At 49.8% G+C, this 20,055-nt stretch overlaps 1 protein-coding gene across 1 annotated transcript in view; it reads left to right on the forward strand.

Annotated features, from left to right (window-relative positions):
- Positions 1-11,179, forward strand: part of RHO (rhodopsin) — a 28,665-nt gene extending 17,486 nt beyond the window's left edge. Inside the window, exons 4-5 of the mRNA XM_032971488.2 lie at positions 4,962-5,201; positions 6,743-11,179. Of these exons, the coding sequence (XP_032827379.1) occupies positions 4,962-5,201; positions 6,743-6,868 (366 nt within the window). The 3' untranslated portion in view covers positions 6,869-11,179. The remainder of the gene's footprint in view (positions 1-4,961; positions 5,202-6,742) is intronic.
- Positions 11,180-20,055: the final 8,876 nt, after the last annotated feature.

Below are 20,055 nucleotides of genomic sequence, written 5' to 3' on the forward strand. Positions count from 1 at the left end.
TCTTTCCTAGTAAACTGGACTTCCATGGTAAACTGGACTGTCATGGTAAACTGGACTTCCATGGTAAACTGGATTTCCATGGTGATCTGGTTCTTCCCTAGTAAACTGGACTTCCATGGTAAACTGGACTGCTTTGGTTAACTGGACCTCAATGGTAAACTGGACTTCCATGGTAAATTGGACTTCCATGGTGAAATGGACTTCCATGGTGATCTGGTTTTTCCATAGTAAACTGGAATTCCATGATGAACTGGAATTCCATGATGAACTGGAATTCCATTGTGAACTGGACTTCCATGGTAAACTGGAATTCCATATTAAACTGGACTTCCATGGTGAACTGGACTGCCATGGTGATCTGGACTTCCATGGTGATCTGGACTTCCATGGTGAACTGGACTTCCATGGTGAACTGGACTTCCATAGTAAACTGGACTTCCATGGTGACCTGGACTTCCATGGTGAACTGGACTTCCATGGTGATCTGGTTCTTCCCGAGTAAACTGTACTTCCATGGTAAACTGGACTACTGTGGTGAACTGGACTTCAATGGTAAACTGGACTGCCATGGTGAACTGGACTTCAATGGTAAACTGGACTTCCATGGTGAACTGGACTTCCATGGTGATCTGGACTTCCATGGTGAACTGGACTTCCATGGTGAACTGGACTTCCATGGTGAACTGGACTTCAATGGTAAAATGGACTTCCATGGTAAATTTGACTTCCATGGTGAACTGGATTTCAATGGTGATCTGGTTCTTCCATAGTAAACTGGATTTCCATCGTAAACTGGATTTCCATGGTAAACTGGACTTCCATGGTGATCTGGTTTTTATAGTAAACTGGACTTCCATGGTGAACTGGACTTCCATGGTGAACTGGACTTCCATGGTAAACTGGATTTCCATGGTGATCTGGTTCTTCCATAGTAAACTGGATTTCCATGGTAAACTGGACTTCCATAGTAGACTGGACTTCCATGGTAAACTGGACTTTCATGGTAAACTGGATTTCCATGGTGATCTGGTTCTTCCATAGTAAAATTGACTTCCATGGTAAACTGGACTTCCATGGTAAACTGGACTTCCATGGTTAACTGGACATCCATGGTGAACTGGACTTCCATGGTGAACTGGACTTCCATGGTAAACTGGATTTCCATGGTGATCTGGTTCTTCCATAGTAAACTGGATTTCCATGGTAAACTGGACTTCCATGGTAAACTGGACTTCCATGGTGATCTGGTTTTTCCATAGTAAACTGGATTTCCATGGTGAACTGGACTTCCATGGTAAACTGGACTTCCATGGTAAACTGGATTTCCATGGTGATCTGGTTCTTCCATAGTAAACTGGACTTCCATGGTAAACTGGACTTCCATGGTGATCTGGTTTTTCCACAGTAAACTGGATTTCCATGGTGAACTGGACTTCCATGGTAAACTGGACTTCCATAGTAAACTGGATTTCCATGGTGATCTCGTTCTTCCCTAGTAAACTGGACTTCAATGGTAAACTGGACTTCCATGGTAATTTGGACTTCCATGGTGAACTGGACTTCCATGGTAATTTGAACTTCCATGGTGAACCGGACTTCCATGGTAACTTGGACTTCCATGGTGAACTGGACTTCCATGGTCAGGGGTCGGCAACCAAAATAACAAGAAGGTAATTTCAAGAGCCTCGCTGCACTCCAGTCAGAGCAGTGACTCTCAACCTGGGGGTACACGCTGCACATTCTGGGGGTGCGAGACATGGCCAGATTTGTATTTTGAAGGTAAATAGTCGGAACACAAATTAAGCGCGTAGCGCGTAAGTACAACTTACTTTGTTTCATCACACCCCTATGTATCTATTCACATTGTAATTTTTTTACGATTGAGGTTAATCGCTACTGGTTTATAAGCCGCTCAATCTCGCCACTGGGCGGCAGTGTTAGCCTTCACAATTAATCAAACTAGATTCTAAACTAATTGACCAGGTGCGGTGTTGACTGTGGTGTTGGCCGACTCGCTGTGTTGTATTGCATTCTATTTTCAAGTTTACTGCGTTTTGTTTTCTCATTCATTTGTACCTGATGATGGTTGCTTGTGTTGCAATCGAAACGTCGTATTCTATTACTATTTAATTTATTTCTACGTGACTTTACCGAAAGAACCAAAGAGTAATTCACGATAAATGTGTTTGTTGTTGTTGGGTTAGATCGCGTGAAAATAAGTGTCGTGTCGTTAAACCCACCACCACCCGACACAGCCAATTAGTAATGTTTTACGTCATTAGACCTCCTTTGCCAGTACCAAAATATAATAATAGTGGTTTTCCCCTTTTTTCTGGCAACAAAACTGAAACCTTTTTACAAGGATTCATGTCTGCATTAACCACAATACCTGCAGTCAAAATGCAAACAAAAAACATGCTATGATAATATATGCATTGTCTTTGAAACTGATTGGTTCACACCAAGGGACGGCTTTCTTATTTGAGCCTCGACCCAATTGGTGCTCGACCAGATGACGCCAAAAGGCGTACAGCTCGACCAGATGACGCCAAAAGGCGTACGCCTCGACCAGATGACGCCAAAAGGTGTACGCCTCGACCAGATGACGCCAAAAGGCGTACGCCTTGACCAGATGACACCAAAGACGTACGCCTTGACCAGATGACGCCAAAAGGCGTACGCCTCGACCACATGACGCCAAAAGGTGTACGCCTCGACCACATGACGCCAAAAGGCGTACGCCTCGACCACATGACGCCAAAAGGCGTACGCCTCGACCAGATGACGCCAAAAGGCGTACGCCTCGACCAGATGACGCCAAAAGGCGTACGCCTCGACCAAAAGGCGCCTTTTGGCGCCTTTTGGCGTCATCTGGTCGAGCACAAATTGGGTCGAGGCTCAAAAGAAAGCCGTCCCTTGGTGTGAACCAATCAGTTTCAAGGACATTGCATCATATTATCAGTGTGTTTTTTTGTTTTCATTTTGACTGCAGGTATTGTGGTTAATGCAGACATGAATCCTTGTAAAAAGGTTTCAGTTATGTTGCCAGAAAAAAGGGGAAAAACCCCTATTATTATTATAGTAATGTTTTATCACGTAGACAACATCAAAAATTTGGCCAGTTAGTGACTACTTCAGCACACCCGATGTGTTGGAGAGTCAAACCCACAACGATTACAATTTGACTTGTTTAGCCTTACAATTAAGACGGGGCAATGCCACTCGTTTCCCCGGATGTCACGACACCTTTATCAGTGGTGGGTGGGGTGGGGGGTGTTGTTCGAGCACACGTTTGGCCATATCCTTTGGCCATACTTCACCATTCTGGCCAGCGAAGGGTGGGGTACATTCGCCCGTCCAAGACAAATGTGCAGGCTCAGCCCCGCTTAGCTTCTGAGATTCGGCGAGACTGGGGCTCATTCTGGGTAGTTATATTGAGTGTTATTCTTTGGGTCTTTCGGTAAAGTCACGTGGATAGGTTCAAATTGATTAAAAAAAATAAAAACCACGACGTTTCGTTTGTGACCAGGTCGCTTATCAAAAAATAAGTTAATAGGTCAGTGGGCGTTAAAGACGAAAAATAGTTTAGTATTATTTGCATATATTTTTTTATTGGTTTGTTTAGCTTTCCTATAGTTTGCACTCCGATCGTGTTCCTTTTCAATATTTGTCGGAATGTTCTGACCCCGTGCCCCGACTGGACATTTATGAAAAATGGCTTTAAAGCTCTTCCTTCTGCAGAATAAATACACGTTCTGATGAGTCTGATTGGGTCATGTGCTAGGCGGTGGCTACGCACGTGGCCTGAGACCCGCACCTCCAATAAGCTCGGTTGGCTACGTACGTTTTGCGAAAGAAGTCGAACGTACGTACACACACTGTGGGGGCAACAGCGGGAGTTGCTGGATCACACACAGATGTTGTGACACTTCCTTCCTGTTGGCTTCGACGACGAACTATAACACTGGCAAGTCAGAAGGCGGTACAGAAAATGCAGACTTCATCTTTTCCGTCTGTATGGAATAGCGTGATGCTAACCAGTGCCGGATTATCCTAAGAAGCTACGCAAGCTACGGGCCCCGCACTTTCAAGGGCCCCGCGCTAAACGCTTTCAAGCTGTCAATTCCGGTTCAGTGATTCTGCACTTGCTCTAATACTATAGTACTATACCGCCTTCAGCTTTCGTGAACGACTGGGTGTTTAAGGTTAGCGATTGATCGTATTATCTGGCTGTATAGCAAATTAAAAAATGCAATTACTTTACTGTGTAAGTAAAAAAATTGTGTTTTAATATTTACGTGTGTTTTTTTTTTAAATGTAGGGCCCCTTTATACCAACATATACTACAGGTCCCTCACTAGCTTCATCCGGCACTGCTGTTAGCACCCAGCTTTTTCCCCCGGGTGTTCTCCGGTTTCATCCCACATTGTAGCACCTATTCATTGGACGATTATACCTTAATATGTAGAGAACCACAGAGCTTGGGAGGGGGGGGGGTGTTGTGCCAGCTCACTGCTGCCTGACTGCTACCTTCCCGCTAGTCTGTGGTTCCTCGCGCGTCCGAGCCATTCCCTCCTCGAGATTGAGTAACCGCGTGGCGGCGGGAGGCGCATCACCACGACGGTGATGAGACGTCAACCACCTCGCCTGGAGGGGGGGGGGAAAACCCGAAGGACCCGGAGAAAAATCCACGCGACCACGTGGAGAGAGAGAGAGAGAGACACCGCAAACTCCAGATATAAGAAGCAGGCGTCAGGGTCGGTTATCGGTATCGTATACAAGGGAAGCCACTCATCAGAATGTTTATTTATAGTGGAGTAACCCGATGAGCTATAAAGCTCTTTTTTCAAAAATGTCCAGTCGGGTCACAGAACTTAACATCTCCTAGCAGCGCGCACCCTGGACAGCTCTAACCCCGTGACCCCTCCCCCCCCACCACCACCACCACCCCTTCCTCTTAGGCGGCCGCCGCCCAGCAAGAGTCTGCGTCCACGCAGAAGGCCGAGAAGGAGGTGACACGCATGGTGGTGCTCATGGTGATCGGCTTCCTCGTGTGCTGGGTGCCGTACGCCTCGGTGGCCTTCTACATCTTCACCCACCAGGGCTCCGACTTCGGTGCCACGTTCATGACCGTGCCGGCCTTCTTCGCCAAGACCTCGGCCCTCTACAACCCGATCATCTACATCCTCATGAACAAGCAGGTGAGCAACGCGGTGGCGGGGTTCACGGCGGTGTTGGCACAGCAGTAGGGGAGGGAGGGAGGGGGGGGTTGAGCAAAGTTGGTGCATCCACCAGTAATGGGCTGTCCGTAAATGACGTCACGCACCTGGGGCGGGGGGGGGGTCAGACATTTGTGACGATGTGTGACGAGGGGTAGAGGGGGGGGTTGAGAAATGTGACGTCACATCAAATTGCGCAACTTTAAATAAATATAGACAACACGTTCTACTTAATTATAAATAGACTTTTTAATAAATGTTTTCTCCTACAACATCAGAGTGCAGCGGCACATTAAATACGCACTGCAATGACAAATAGTTTAAAGCGATTTGTGAGCATGTTTTATTTGGGGGGAGGTTGGGGGGCAGAGCTTTGTGACGTCATATTTGAGGGGGGGGGGTCTGACTTTTTTGACGTCGTGTGACGAAGGAGGGGGGGGACAAACATCGTCCAAAATCGCGTGACGTCATTTATGGACGGCCCTAAGTCTCAAGTCGGTCAAGCCCGTGGTACCTGCTGGGTCTGTCCCAGTAGCGAGCCTTCGACACTTCCCGTGACGGCCTGACAGTGCACCTAGCCTGGCACGATCGCCGTGGTGGCGTCGCCGGCACCGAGTGTCCAATGGTATTGGTGGCACAGCGAGTTTGCACAGGAGTAGGGGGTGGGGTGGGGGGCACGGGTGGTGCATCTGTCAGTCGTCTCAAGTCGGTCAAGCCCGTGGCACCTGCCAACGGGCGGTTCGACACTATCACGTGGCCTTAAAGTGCACCTGGCCTGGCACAGGCGCCGTGGTGACGTCACCGCCACTTTGTGGTAGTGGTTGTTGGTCGTGATGATGATGATTTTGATGTCGGTGGTGGCAGTTCAATGGTTAGTGCGCTTCGCCACGAACCCGGCGGCCCGGGTTCGATTCCCGCTCCCGGTAGACACCGGTGACGATTTTATGAACCGGTTCTGGGCATCCCCAAGGTCGACTCAGCCTGAAATGAGAGCTCTACAAGGTGCGGTGTGTAAACCTAGCCACTCGGGAGACAAAGGCGGCCGGGAATGGTGCTGGCCACCCATCTCCTCGTGTACCATGCCGGCCTTGATAGGTGCACGCAAACAGCACTTGCTCCTACAGTCTATTAAGACTATATGGGGGATCTTTGTCTTTGTTGGTGACGATGTTGGTGATGACGATGTTGCTGATGATGATCTTGGTGGTGGCGATATCGGTGATGGTTATAATGATGTTAGTGGTGGCAATGTTGGTGATGATGGTGACGATAGTGATGATGGTGGCAATGGCGATGGTGATGATGGCGGTGGCGGCGATGTTATTGGTGAAGATGGTGACAGTGGTGGTGTTGATGCTGCTTATTAATGTACGAAGCTGCTGCTGCTGCTGTTCGCGATGACATCAATGACGACATCGGCACACCAATAACGACGATCGCGAAATGTGAACAAACGGCGAACAAAAAAAAATCATCGCCGGCGACGACGATTTTGACGATGTCTGCTCGCTCCCGCCTCGCAGTTCCGCAACTGCATGATCACCACGCTGTGCTGCGGCAAGAATCCCCTGGGCGATGAAGACTCGGGAGCCTCGACCAGCAAGACGGAGGTGTCATCTGTGTCTACCAGCCAGGTGTCCCCCGCCTGAGACACGTTCGTGCGACACCACGACCAGGAGATCCACGTGGAGGGTGGGTCGGAGGGTAGGCTAGAGGGGTAGAGTTTTGGGCGGTGTGTGTGTGTAAGTGAATGTGGGTCTTACTGGAAGGAGGAGGAGGAAGAGGAGAGAGGCATTGACAACCTCGACGACGAACACAAAACGTTTCGTTTTAGGCGGCGTCCGTGTGACGGTAACGATCGTGGCGATACGCAGCTCGGCGTTTTGGCTCTGAGGACCCTGGGAGCGACCCCCCCGCCCCCCCATCGCCCGTTGTCAGCTGTCCCTGTTGCGGCTAAAAGGTGAACACGGCACGGGCCCTGTAGGCGGGCGGCTCGTCTGCCAGGGGAGCCTCACGGGGGACGACGGGGCGATTTCCCCGTCGCTTTAACCCACCGCCAAGTAGTTGTTGCGAATAGAAATGTTTCAAATTGGGCAGATTTGCTAACCGTGACAGTGGGGCCACGCTGGGACCCACGCCGGCTCCCTCCCTCCCTGCCTCCCTCCCTCCCTGCCTCCCCCCGGTCGCACGGTTGCCGCGCGCGGTTAAAGGGCCACTGCGCAGGGGACAATGGGGGGCGTCTGCGGAACGCCCTAACGCCTCCTGTTTTATTATTGCCAGAAAGAAGAGGATGACGCTCATTCTTATTTTTCAGACGGGGGGGGGGTGGGGCTGGGACGCGTTGTTCTTGTGAAGGCGATGAGCGGAGCTGTCATTGTGCGATCGTCCTCATGCATATAAGATGGGAAAAGAGTAAGGGAAGGAGGTAGGTAGGGAGGGAGTGAGGGAGGAGGAGAGGGAGGGAGGTAGGTAGGGAGTGAGGGAGGAGGGGAGGGAGGGAGGGAGGAGGGAGGGTAGGGAAGGATCATGCAGGATTGGTTTTGGAATCCCGTTGAGTTTGAATCCTGAGCCGGGGGAATCCTATTTCAGCAGCAGCAGTGGCAGATTGATGGTGATCATCAGCAGTATCTTCAGCCCCCAGCCGCACAGCCACAGCACGTGACTGCATTGCTGCTGGTCCAGTCGTCCCCTGCGACCGCTGCGACGCCATCCCGCCGCTGAAACCTCGTTCCGCCGGCTCCTCTTCTTCTTCCCTCTTTCTCTCGGGAAGTCCGACACGCCGTCGCGACTTACGTCTCTCGTACCTCGTCAGCCGTCCCCATGACGTTGCTCCTCTCTGCCAATTTGGCGTCTCTCGCTGTAGCAAACGGCGTCGTGAATCTCCGTTAAAACAACGCGAATAAACTACAAGCCAAAAGTCGCGTCACCTCCCGGCAAATCATCTGGCTTGTCGCGTCACGCAGAAGGCATCCCTGCTTTTTGTTGTTGTTTGTTGTTGTTGTTATTGGTACCCAGGGATTCCTGGGACACTCGCGCCCCCTCACCTACCCCGCCTGATGACCGCTAGCTGGTGGCATTCAGAGCTGCTGGGTAGAGGTGTCCTGCAGATAGGGGGTGCCCCGTGACATAAGGCGGTGCGTGCGAGGGGGAAACACTCTATCCCAGTGTTCTTCGTTACAAGGGTCGTGCGGCCCCTGACAATACACAACACGTGACAACACCCCTCATCATCATCATCATCGTCGTGCCACTGTTACACCCCCAAATGTGTGGCGGTCCTCATACTGATGATATCTTGTGAAATACATTGGGCTTAAGAGATCGATGCTGATTACCATCAACCAAGTCCGATTCACGTCCTAGAGTTATACCCCCCCCCCCTACCACCACCGCCCTCCCTCCCCAGTGTGTGTGTTGTCTGTGTGTCAATATCGTAATCAAATATAACCTCAAATGTTCATCACTGCCACCACTATCGAGGAATTTGTCTCCGTATCTGCGACAGTACTTCGTCGTAATCGTTACCTCTCTCCACGTCTCTGCGTCTCCACCAGAGTTCTCCGAGTGGACTCGCGCGCCGCGGCTTGAAACGTGTTTTCTTCATTATTATTATTATTCTTCTTCTTCTCAAAGTCCAGCCGGAGGGACAGAGAGCGGGGCCACGCGCCGTTTCCTTGTTCATCAAATCTCGATCTCGTTTCAAAGGCACACATTGGCGAAAACGTCTCACTCGATCGACTTGTGGAGTAGGACTTATCCAAGTAGGGCACCACCACTCGAGTACAAAGGTATTCATACGTATCGAAATAAGATGGAGCCTCCTGTAAGTCACGTGACTTCGGCGTTGCCCCCCCCTCTCCACCACATCAGAATCCCCCCCCCCTCCTCTCTCTCTCCCCACCGCCCGCTGTGAAAACAGACGCCGTCATGCAGCTCACTGCCACTCGCTCCTTCCTGCACTCTTCTCCCTCTCATCCCTCTCCTCTTCATCATCATCCTCACCACCCTCTCCTCATCATCATCCTCACCACCCTCTTATTCCTCTCCTCCTCATCCTCACCACCCTCTCATCTCTCTCCTCTCCTCCTCATCATTATCCTCACCACCCTCTCATCCCTTTCCTCTCCTCATCATCATTATCCTCACCACCCTCTCACCCCCCCCCCACCCTAACATCTCGACCCAGTCATTCCTCCTCCTCCTCTTCTACCTGGCTCCTCCTTTCTCATTGTTGCTCATCCTGAGCCGTGCCCTCCTCTTTGTCCTGGCGTCCCTTCCCTCTCCCGTTCCTTTCTCGTTCCCCGTGCATCGCTCCCTTGGCTCCACTCCCCTCACCGCATTGTGTGCCACGGGTAGAGTAAACAAATAAACGGTTATCGTACAATATTTCATCGTACAACCCTGCGAACAAGTTCGCGCAGAAGTCAGGGTGCGGGAAGCGCGGTGAGGCGGCGAGACGGATCGCTTTCGGGGAACGGCGTTCTGGGACGTCGCGGCTGAAATTTGATGACCGAAGATTCCTCGAGATTGATAAATCACGAAATACGCTGCAACCCCTGGCTCGGGGTTGCAGAGCTGGTGACGCGTGCAGACAGCGCCTCGTGTCTCTCCAAACACAACCGTGGGATACACTTTAAAAGAGTCGTGCAGACGCGACGCGGTGCCGTTGCCCTCATTGCAGTGCACCTGAAAGCCACTTTTAGAGTCCTCTCGTGGTGGATGGACTTGGCTAGGTGCGCGCGTGCGTCTGCACGTGCAATGAGAACAGCTGTCTCATTACTCGGTGAACTTTTGGTTGAAAGTAATGAGTGCTTCCTAAGCGGGGAAACGTTTTATGTCATGTTTGTCTCCGTGTCTCTCTGGACGTATCTCCGGTTATTATCTCTACGTGTGGCGTCCCAAATGAATCCAAAATACCTATTTTCTTCTTCTTCCTCTTCTTCTCCTTCCTCTTCCTTCCCACGTCTCCTGTCTCGATCCGTGGTGCGTGTCTCTCGGTAAATAACTCTCACGCCTCACGGTGAAAGCGTCGTTTTTATTTTCCTCTGCCCAAGGAGGACAACCAATAGTCCTTCTGTTCTTCCCCCACCGACACCTCCGATTAGCGCAGTTGGCTACGTACGGTGCGAAAGAAGTTCAACCCACATACACCGTGCACTACACTACTATACACTACCCTATACACTACTACACACAGCATGACTGCACACTACACTATTATACACTACTATACCATTATACTACATTGAGAACTCATTTCTTTAGAACTGCTGGTTTTTGTGTTCAGTTTGTTGTCCTTCCCCCGCACCTCCGATTAGCGCGGTTGGCTACGCACAGTGCGAAAGAGGTTCAACGTACACGCGTGCATGAGGAAACATTGCACATCTACCTGCTTGTGTTCGTGCTACTGTTTTTTTTAGGGATGTAAATACGACGCAATGGAAACTTCCGATAACCAGCGGTTCACAGTAAACTCAACAATAAAATAATCATATAAAACAACGCAATTTTATTGTTTCCCTTCTACGTGGTGACTTTACCGAAAGAACCAAGAATACGAATCCCTGCAGTCACGAAAGCTTTAAATTAAAAATTCAGCGTAAGATGCCGCTTCGCCAGTCGGGCAGTGATGTCACGTCCGCCATGTTGGTGGTCGGTGTGACTCTCGCCACCAAGATGGCGGCGGTTGATTTCGTGAATGTTTAATTCCACGATAATAACAAACACAGTCATAATTACAATTGTGTAATTTCACTCTCTGCATAGTTATATATATACACACACACGCACGCCTCCGATTAGCACGGTTGGCTACGTACGATGAGAAAGAAGTTCAACATACATACACACGTGTCCTCAATTTGTATGCAATATCCTTACATATGTTTTGCGATTACGTCATGTGCTTGTTATCCGGAATGTAAACGGTCGATTGATCTATTAAAAATCTATTTCTTCTGCTCACGATGCACGTGTGGAATCTCGCCTGAGATCGTCTACAATTCATATAAGTCCATGACATCACCGCCACCACCTATTTAAGGCCTTCTTCTTTGTCGCGTCTCCCGTCCAACCACTGCGCGGGTCTTTCCCCAAAATTCTGCACAGGCGACCGCTTCTGGCGTTGGCACTGCCAAATTGTTGAGGAGTAGCATTGTGGTGCTGCGGAGCATCTCAGGAGGTGAACCATGCGGTTTTCTTCTCCTGACAAGCACATTGGTCGGTTGTGCAGAAGCACCCCCCCCCGCCGCCCCACCCCCTCCATGATTTCATGACAGAGTTGCATCTGCCGAAACCGATCCTCAGTCTGTTTAGGCTCCACCATGTGAACCATTTGGAATTGGAGCCCAGACGCGAGCTCATCACTGGGACCGGAGGAGATTTTCAGAATTCTGGCGAACTTGCCTGATGTTGCCGGTTGGAACCAACGGCTAAAACGTCCTCGCCCAATTTTGAAACGTCGTGATTTGCTCTCCGGCAGGAATACACTGGCACGTTTGTTTACGTGATAACTTTACACGGACTCCTATACTTACGAACAATCGACTTATGTACTTTCAGAGATACGAACAAACCTGTCCGTATGTCCAGTTGCCTGTTCGGACGGAGATTCGTAAGTTCAACCGCCGTGCAATAAATGGTGGTGGTGGCATCTACATCTGCAGAACGTGAAGAACCAGTGGCATCTATATCTGCAGAACATGAAGAAACAGTGGCATCTACATCTGCAGAACATTAAGAACCAGTGGAATTTACATCTACAGGAGATAATACAACTTTTAAAGCCATTCCCCGTGTTTAGTGTACATGCAGTTCAACATGTTTGGAATCGACAGGAGTAAAGTTGGACTCACGAACAAATCGACTTACGAACCTAACTCGTTCGTAAGTAGAAGAGTCCCTGTATTAATTGTATGTGTCAGGTGGACACATATTTTATTTGTTAAATTATGAATTGCCACGATGGGTTCTAGAGAGTGGTTGAATTCAGCTCGTTGAACAGTCCACAGTTTTTTTTTACACAACAAGCCACGTCCATCTCGCTTTATTTTGTCATCAAAATAAGGCGTGAAAATATTACGGGGATATGACACAATAATATTGGATTGTTATTGATTTTCGTACTCTGTACTTCAAGTGGTAGTGCCTTACGCCTCTGATATAAAGTGAGAATGGAACTCATGCGGCAGGGTTATAAGGGGAGCTGTAATGACCACTGCGCCACCGCTCCCCAATGCTTCACCAAATTAATGTATTGCCGGTACAAACCCCCCCCCCCCTCCCCCCAATATCGCGACATTTTTTTCCCCCGCGTTTCGCAACCCCGGTCAGAAAATCTTGCGTGGTGGTAATGGGTCTAAATCAGTTATCGTGATGTCGGAAGACGACTGTGACGAGTGGCTAAACAGGAAAAGGCTTCACAGTCTGCTGCCGTATGGCAGCGACTCTTCTTCTTCTTCTTAACCGGGTGGCTGCACACAACCCCCTGGAGGTGCGAGACACGGCCAGGTTTTGTTTAGAAGGTGAATAATCTGAACGCAAATTTAGCTACGGGGCACGCAAGTACAACTACTTTACTTCATCAAACCTCTGTGTATTTATTAACATCGTATTATTAAAAAAATATATATGTATAAGATTGAGAACCAAGGCTGCAACGAATGGGTTAAGAACCACTGCCGTATAGCAGCACCCAGTCTGACGACGATTGTCTTGGCTCCCGTGTTCCAAAGGCAAGGTTCGACTCCTCGTGCCCGACCTTAGAGACTTGGATCGGACGGTTCCTCGATTCATTTCTTGGGCGGACGGTGGCATCAAAAAGATGACGAGTGTTGCCACCACCACCACCACCACCGCACGTGGTGGTGGTGGCAACACAGAGTCTCCATCAACTTCTGATGGAGACTCTGCGGCTCACTCAAGGACAAACAGCGACATCGACAAAGTGTTTAACGAGGACCGGTGTAAATTTTGATTTAAAGCTTTCGTGATTGTAGTAATTCATATTCTTAGTTTTTTCGGTAAAGTCACGTTGAAGGGAAACACCAAAATAATAAAATATACTTTTATATTTTTTATTGTTTTTCATATTCTTCGTTTTTTCGGTAAAGTCACGTTGAAGGGAAACACCAAAATAATAAAATATATTTTTATATTTTTTATTGTTTTTCATATTCTTAGTTTTTTCGGTAAAGTCACGTTGAAGGGAAACAACAAAATAATAAAATATATTTTTCATATTTTTATTGTTTTATATATATTTCATTATTTTGTTGTTTCCCTTCAACGTGACTTTACCGAAAAAACTAAGAATATGAGGACCGGTGTGTTACACTGCACTGGTGTGCCGCCAATACGTCCGCACACAGTACCCTGTAATGCACAAAAGATACAGCACTTGCCCCAAACAGCCTGTGCGGGGCTAAATGGGAGATCATTGTCTCTGTGGCCACTCACCTTGAGAAATGGGAGTTGGAGTCCTTGACACGGATGGCGTGAGGTTAATCCGCTTGCTTGAGGTCCTGAGTCTCGATCCTTGGTGGTGTTAATACAAAATCATGACCCTCCACCACAATCACCACCACAACCATCACGTATCCACCACACCCCCAACCCTCCATCAAGATCGCATGCTCCCACTTCCACCCAAACTCCTCCCCCCCCCCCACACACAAGGCCCTAATCCCAGAGGTAAAAAAGCAGTAAATCTGGTTCACTCTGGGTGGTGGTGGGTGGATTAACGGAGTCGGATTTGGACTCTGCAAATCAGCAGTCGTGGCTGGCGATTCTCAAGTCACTTGGCAGCGACTGTCCGCCCGTTGGCTACGGACGTGACTCGTTCCCGTCGGGGCAATGTGGAATGAATCTTTCACAGCCGGGGATGCTGGAGACGGGAGTTCGAATCCAGACATCCGTGCTGTCGACTCCCTTGCCCCTTGTCCATCGTTCTCCATCCTCCACGACCCCCCTCGTCAACCCCGACCGTCACTGAACTCTCTCGCATCTCTACATCTGCCACAATGTGGAGAGAGAAAAAAATACTCGCAAATTAACGAATTGGGAAAACCAATAGCAACGTCGCCCCTCCCCCCCTCCCCCCCTCCCCACCCCCTTCCTACTCTAGCAGACGAACGTCCACTGTCAGGTGGGTGCTGCGTTCACCTAATGCCGCACAGGGACAGCTGCCATCAGGGGAGCCCCTAGGCTCAAAGGAATTGGCGCTCCTGGACGTTTGGCGCGGACATAAACGTAACAATAACAACAACGAAAAAACCTCAACAGATTCGTCAATAACACTGGGGGTGGTCTAAAAATAACAAAGATTTATAACAGGCGACGTTTCAGACAAAGGCCCTTCCTGCAGTACATTGAGAACAACTTAAATGTTGTTGTTGCATGAAGTCAATCCATGCTCCAAACTATTCTTTTTTTACTGTAAACACCTCCCATTTGTCCCCGTGATGTTATGCCACCAACAGCGGTGGTTCTTTCCACTGCTGGATGAAGGCCTCCTCCCCCGTGACGTCGATGTCACAATCCCGCGATGCCGCTATGCATCTCGCTCCTGCGCGTCAGCTGATCACGTCGGATAGAGGCGCAGCCCTGCAATTGCTCCGCTCGCGCCCCTACTTCCGGAAGGGGCATCCGCTCGAGAGAGCTCTTGACAGCCCCCCGCAGAGGAGGGCAATTTCGGCATTATCACCTGCACGACGGCCAGACGTTCTCTGGGATAGATGGGAGCACCCACTCTTTACCCCATACCATACTCATTTATTGATCGAGGAAAGCCACAAGGCGGTCCTGCTGCTGCTATATTTCGTTTTTATTTTAATGTTTTGAGCCAATAAATGATTAATTGTGTTTATTATAATGAGTGTTAACGTACGGAGGAAATCCGAGCACCCGTAGAAAATCCACGCCTTGCGCGAGGAGTCAACAACAACTGTGTCTCCGTACAGATGGAAACAGATGGCGATTAGTCCACACTCGCTGTACCGCCTTCTCCTGGCCAGCCTGGGTGGCACTGAACCTCGTCGACGCCCATCCACGGCAAGAAGGGAGTTTCACAACAACATCTGTGTGTACGGTGGTCCACCAACCCGCGTGAAGCATAGTTTTGGCGTGTTGCAGAGTATCGACAAGGCTCGTTCATTGCAACCCACTACTCTACGGGACGTCTGGAAGAAAAAAAATACACGTGCAAGCTACAGCGTGTACACAATTCTTTGGGCACGTGTCGTGACGGGTACTGCAAGATCTGAACCATGTGCGTCCGGTGCTCGCAGAGCTGCATTGACTTCCGGTAGCCGAACAAATACATGATAAGGTCACGCTCATTACACACACAAAGTACTTGCCACAAATGAACCACGATGCCTCGCTGATCTCGTCAAGGAGCATGAACCATCACGCGAACTCCGGTCATCCTCGCAGCAGCGGCCTTTGGCTCATCATCGAACAAAGACGGTGGTCACCGCACCGCGCGCTTTCACAGGCGCTTCTGTGGCCGTCTGGAACGCTCTTCCTTCCGACATTACGTATCCACTGTAGCTGTGCGCTTTTAAATCCAGATTTAAAACTCATTACTTTAGAACTGCTTTTTGGCTTGTGTTTAGCTTGTTGTCATCCCCCCGCACCTCCGCACGGTTGGTTACATACGGTGCTAAAGAAGTCCAACAGACATACAATACAATCCTCGCTGCTGATGCTGCTGCTGCTGATGCTGCTGCTGCTGCCTCTACAGCGCTGGGTCACAGCAGTCACGTGCAGCAGCAGCAGCAGCGTAGCCACCACAACCACCGCCTGGCTACCACGCGACCATCCCGATCGCCGGTCGTGCTCAATGTATGTCATGCGTATGGGTGGGTGGGTGAGTTGGTGGGTGGTGGGTGGGTGGGCGGGTGGGTGGGACGAGAGCGTTAGGGGATTTTAAAACCAATTGCCCTTTGTTGAAATTGCCCAGCCGGAAGATCTCTGACCAAGTGTATTAACCATTGTCACCATCCCCAACCGTCGATATTAAAATATAACTCAGAAATAAACATTCACCCCCCTCCCCCCCCAAAAAATATATACATGTGTGTGTATGTGTGCATTCATTGTAGCGGTTAGCGTGCTGCGCTAAGAACCTGGTGACCCGGGTTCGATTCCCGTTCACGGCCAACATCAGTGACGATTATCTGAACCGGTGCTGGGCCTCCCCTGGTCGACTCAGCCTCAAATGAGTACCTGGTGCGATGTGTAAACATCACCACTAGGGAGACAAAGGCGGCCGGGCGTGGTGTTGGCCACCCACCCCTTCGTGTGCCGTGCCGGCCTTTATAGGTGCTCGCTAACAGCACTTGCCCCTAAAGTCTGCTAAGGCTATACGGGGGATCTTTGTCATTGTCTACACACCTCCTATACAATTCATATGCTCACTAAATACTTAATATAATTTGGCACAGACAGATGAATGAGATGTCAATGATGGTCAAATATAGCAGAGGAAATCACACACCGTGTGTGTGGAGCATTGACATGACCGTCACCACCACCCCCACCACCATCCTCCTCCTCCTTTCGGGATGTGGTGGCGATGTTGCCGAGCGCTAGGAATTTCGCGGTTCACATTTCGCGGCCGTCCTGGTGAATACTGCGGATCGACGTCGTGGGATCCCTTTTCCATTTACGTTATTCGGCCCAAATCTCACAAGTTGCCGTCGCAAATTCGAGACCTCGTCGGGTAAAGCCGCGTAGCAGCGATTGCCCCCCAATAGGGTGAAACTCCCGCAGACTATACCCGTCTGCGAAAGGTGGCAGCGCCTTCGTTCCTGGGTGACATGAATAAATATTATTATTAGTATCCTTGCGCCGTACAAATAGACACGAACATCAAACGCACTCAATTATAATTGGCTCGCATTGTATTCGAGAAAGAACGTCACTTGCCGATTTCGTGTTAGAAACCAGAAGGGACTTGGAGGAAGGCAAACAAAATATGAGCAGAAAATTCGTTCCTGTAGATTCCTCGAGAATCGGATTTAATTACGGGCGGCTGAACCCCCCCCCCGCCCCCCCCCCCGCATTTGAACCAATAATCTCTGCGCTGCTGCCTCAATGCTGTAAGTGACACACATACAATACCAGCAGCGTATACGGTTTCCAGAGGCAGACTTTACAGCAGTGAGAATTGTATGCACGTTGAACTTCTTTCGCACCATACGTAGCCAACCGTACGAACGAACCAGAGGTTCGGTGACTATACTGTGCCGACGGAGTTCTTATCACGGAAACAAAATAAATATGGCAAATCGCCTGATGAAGATGGTTGTAATCACGAGCGAAACGTCCGTACTCAAATTGTAAATGTTGTGGGTTTACTCTCCAGCACACGTGGTGTGCTGAAGTAGTCACGAACTGGCACGGTTTGTTTACGTGACAAACCCTACCCATTGGTTTGTGCCGGGTGGTGGTGGATTAACGACACATGGAATCTTACGCGATCTAACCCGAAACAAACTCTGTATCATGGATCACAATTTCAACAACACGTTCTGTGCCATTTGTCGTCGCCGCGTGGAAGGGCAGGTGTATGAAGGAGCCACATCGCTTGCTCATTTATTGTAAAGCAACAACATGAACACCGATTGCTTGATTTATCAGCCGCGATCCATACACTGCTGCATAAACGACAAAGAGATCGCCCCGTGTAGCCTTAACAAACTCTAGGGGCAAGTGCTGTTAGCGAGCAGCACCTATGAAGGCCGGAACGGTACACGAGGGGGTGGGTGGCCAGCACCACGCCCGACCGCCTTTGTCTCCTCAGTGGCGATGTTTACACACCGCACCGAGTACTAATTTGAGGCTGAGTTGACCTAAAGGAGGCCCAGGACCGGTTCAAGATAATCGTCACTGGGTGTTAGCCGTGAGCGGGAATCTAACCCGGAGTCGCCGGGTTCCTTGCGCAGCGTAGCGCTAACCGCTACACTGCCGCACGTACATACACACACATGCACACGTACATACACACACACGCACACGTACATACACACACTCACACATGCGCACAGCACATACACACCTGGTCACTGCCTCTCGGGGTATCGTCGCGGTGAGACGATCTAACTTAGCTCCCACACGCGTTGAGCCCCAAAGCGAATTACAGCCCAAGTGGTGAGTCGGACGAGAGGCTGAACCACCGTGGCCCTAATTCCGCGGGTGTCCAGTTGCGTTGGACGATGGAGTCACTTATCATAATTACTTCAAATTCCCATCGCCCCCGAAAAGCCTCCCCACACCCCCCTCCAAACAACTTTAACAGCGACCTCCCATCCTTCCCTCGCCAACGTAACACCCGTCCCACCGCTGCCGCCACCAAAGCTCATCATCATCATCCGGACAACCCTCCCTTCCACCGCCAAGCGCCAGGTCTCATCCAGGTCACCCGAGACGTCCTCACGAAAGGCATTATCCAGAATCAGCGCGACCCAGTTGTCCGACGCCACGCCACGCCTCTCCGCGCCGTGCGTCCGCGTCAACGGATCGCCTCGCTCGGAGGCTCAGGGACGTGCGGACAGGGGAGGCAGAGCCTCACCTGTCTGTCGTACTCCCAATGGAAATAGCTGTTACGAAAAATAATAATAATAACGTAAAATAAATACAGGAAGAGACGAGAGGTGAGGCAGAGACGAGCTCAGCCTCCCCTCTGATTGCGCAACCCCTCAGTAACTGGATGGAGCGCGGGCAATAAGCGCGTGCCTGTTACTATCTCAGTATGTCACCAATGTAATGTTTGTAGACCCCTTCATTTCATGTCCTCGCCTTCCATACTCCAGGTAACTTATTTCACGTATGTGTATAAAGATATTTAGGCTCGCTGGTCTCGTCATGAAACTGCAATGAAAAAGCACCAGGGGAGGCAGCTATCACATCTGCCTCACTGAGGGGGACGTGTCTAACACGCCCCCCTCAGTGAGGACACGCCCCCTCCGTGAGGCAACGCCCCCCTCAGTGTGTGAATCTGGCTCTGACACTGGCCAGTGCCAACCCCAGCCATTGACCTCACCGCACGTCACTGCGGAGACTGTCACCTCAAACACCCACTGACACCGTCTTCCTGGAGAGAAGAAACGAAAGTGAAGTCCTTCATTAGAACCCAGATTTGAGCATCGGAGCAAGGTGGCCGGAAATCGATTTGTCGAGGGTCTTCCAGCGATACCAATGCAACGTTCAAGGCCCTCTTCAACGAAGGAGGAGCTGCAAAAACGATACGCTCCCGAAGTCCTCTCGTCGAGACGAGCAGCAAATGTTATAGACGTATATAATTGTGTAACCCGTGTCTCGGTACAATAATACAAAAGGGATACATCAACTGTGTCAGATTCGTGAAGCGGGTTGAGGTACTACAGCCATGAACGCTGACTCACTCACCAACTTCAACATGAACGCATATTTGCCGATTAACCGCAAGAGAGAACACGGTCCATGTGAGTCTCTACGTCTGTCTATGTGACAATATGGGTCCTCTATATGCACTTTAAAATCTAGATTTAAAAAAAACGAATTTCTTTAGAAACTCTTTTCTTTAAAACCTCTTATCGGGGGCAATGGGAATTGGAAGAAATCATTTTTTACAGAAATTAGTTTTGTTTAGTTGGTTTGTCCTTGCCCACACCTCCCATTGGCACGGTTGGCTACGAACGGTGCGAAATAAGTTCAACATACTGTACATATTAATGGGCTTATGGATTTTCTATGCAAATATACGACATATCCATGCGAGCAAATGTCCAGTTAATAAGCAAACGTTGGGCCAACGTTGGCCCCGATGTTCCATGCTCACCATGTCGATGTG

Source organism: Petromyzon marinus, chromosome 46 (assembly GCF_048934315.1).
Source record: "Petromyzon marinus isolate PM22_M1 ecotype Great Lakes invasive population chromosome 46, UKy_Petmar_22M1.pri1.0, whole genome shotgun sequence".
Lineage (NCBI taxonomy): Eukaryota > Metazoa > Chordata > Hyperoartia > Petromyzontiformes > Petromyzontidae > Petromyzon > Petromyzon marinus.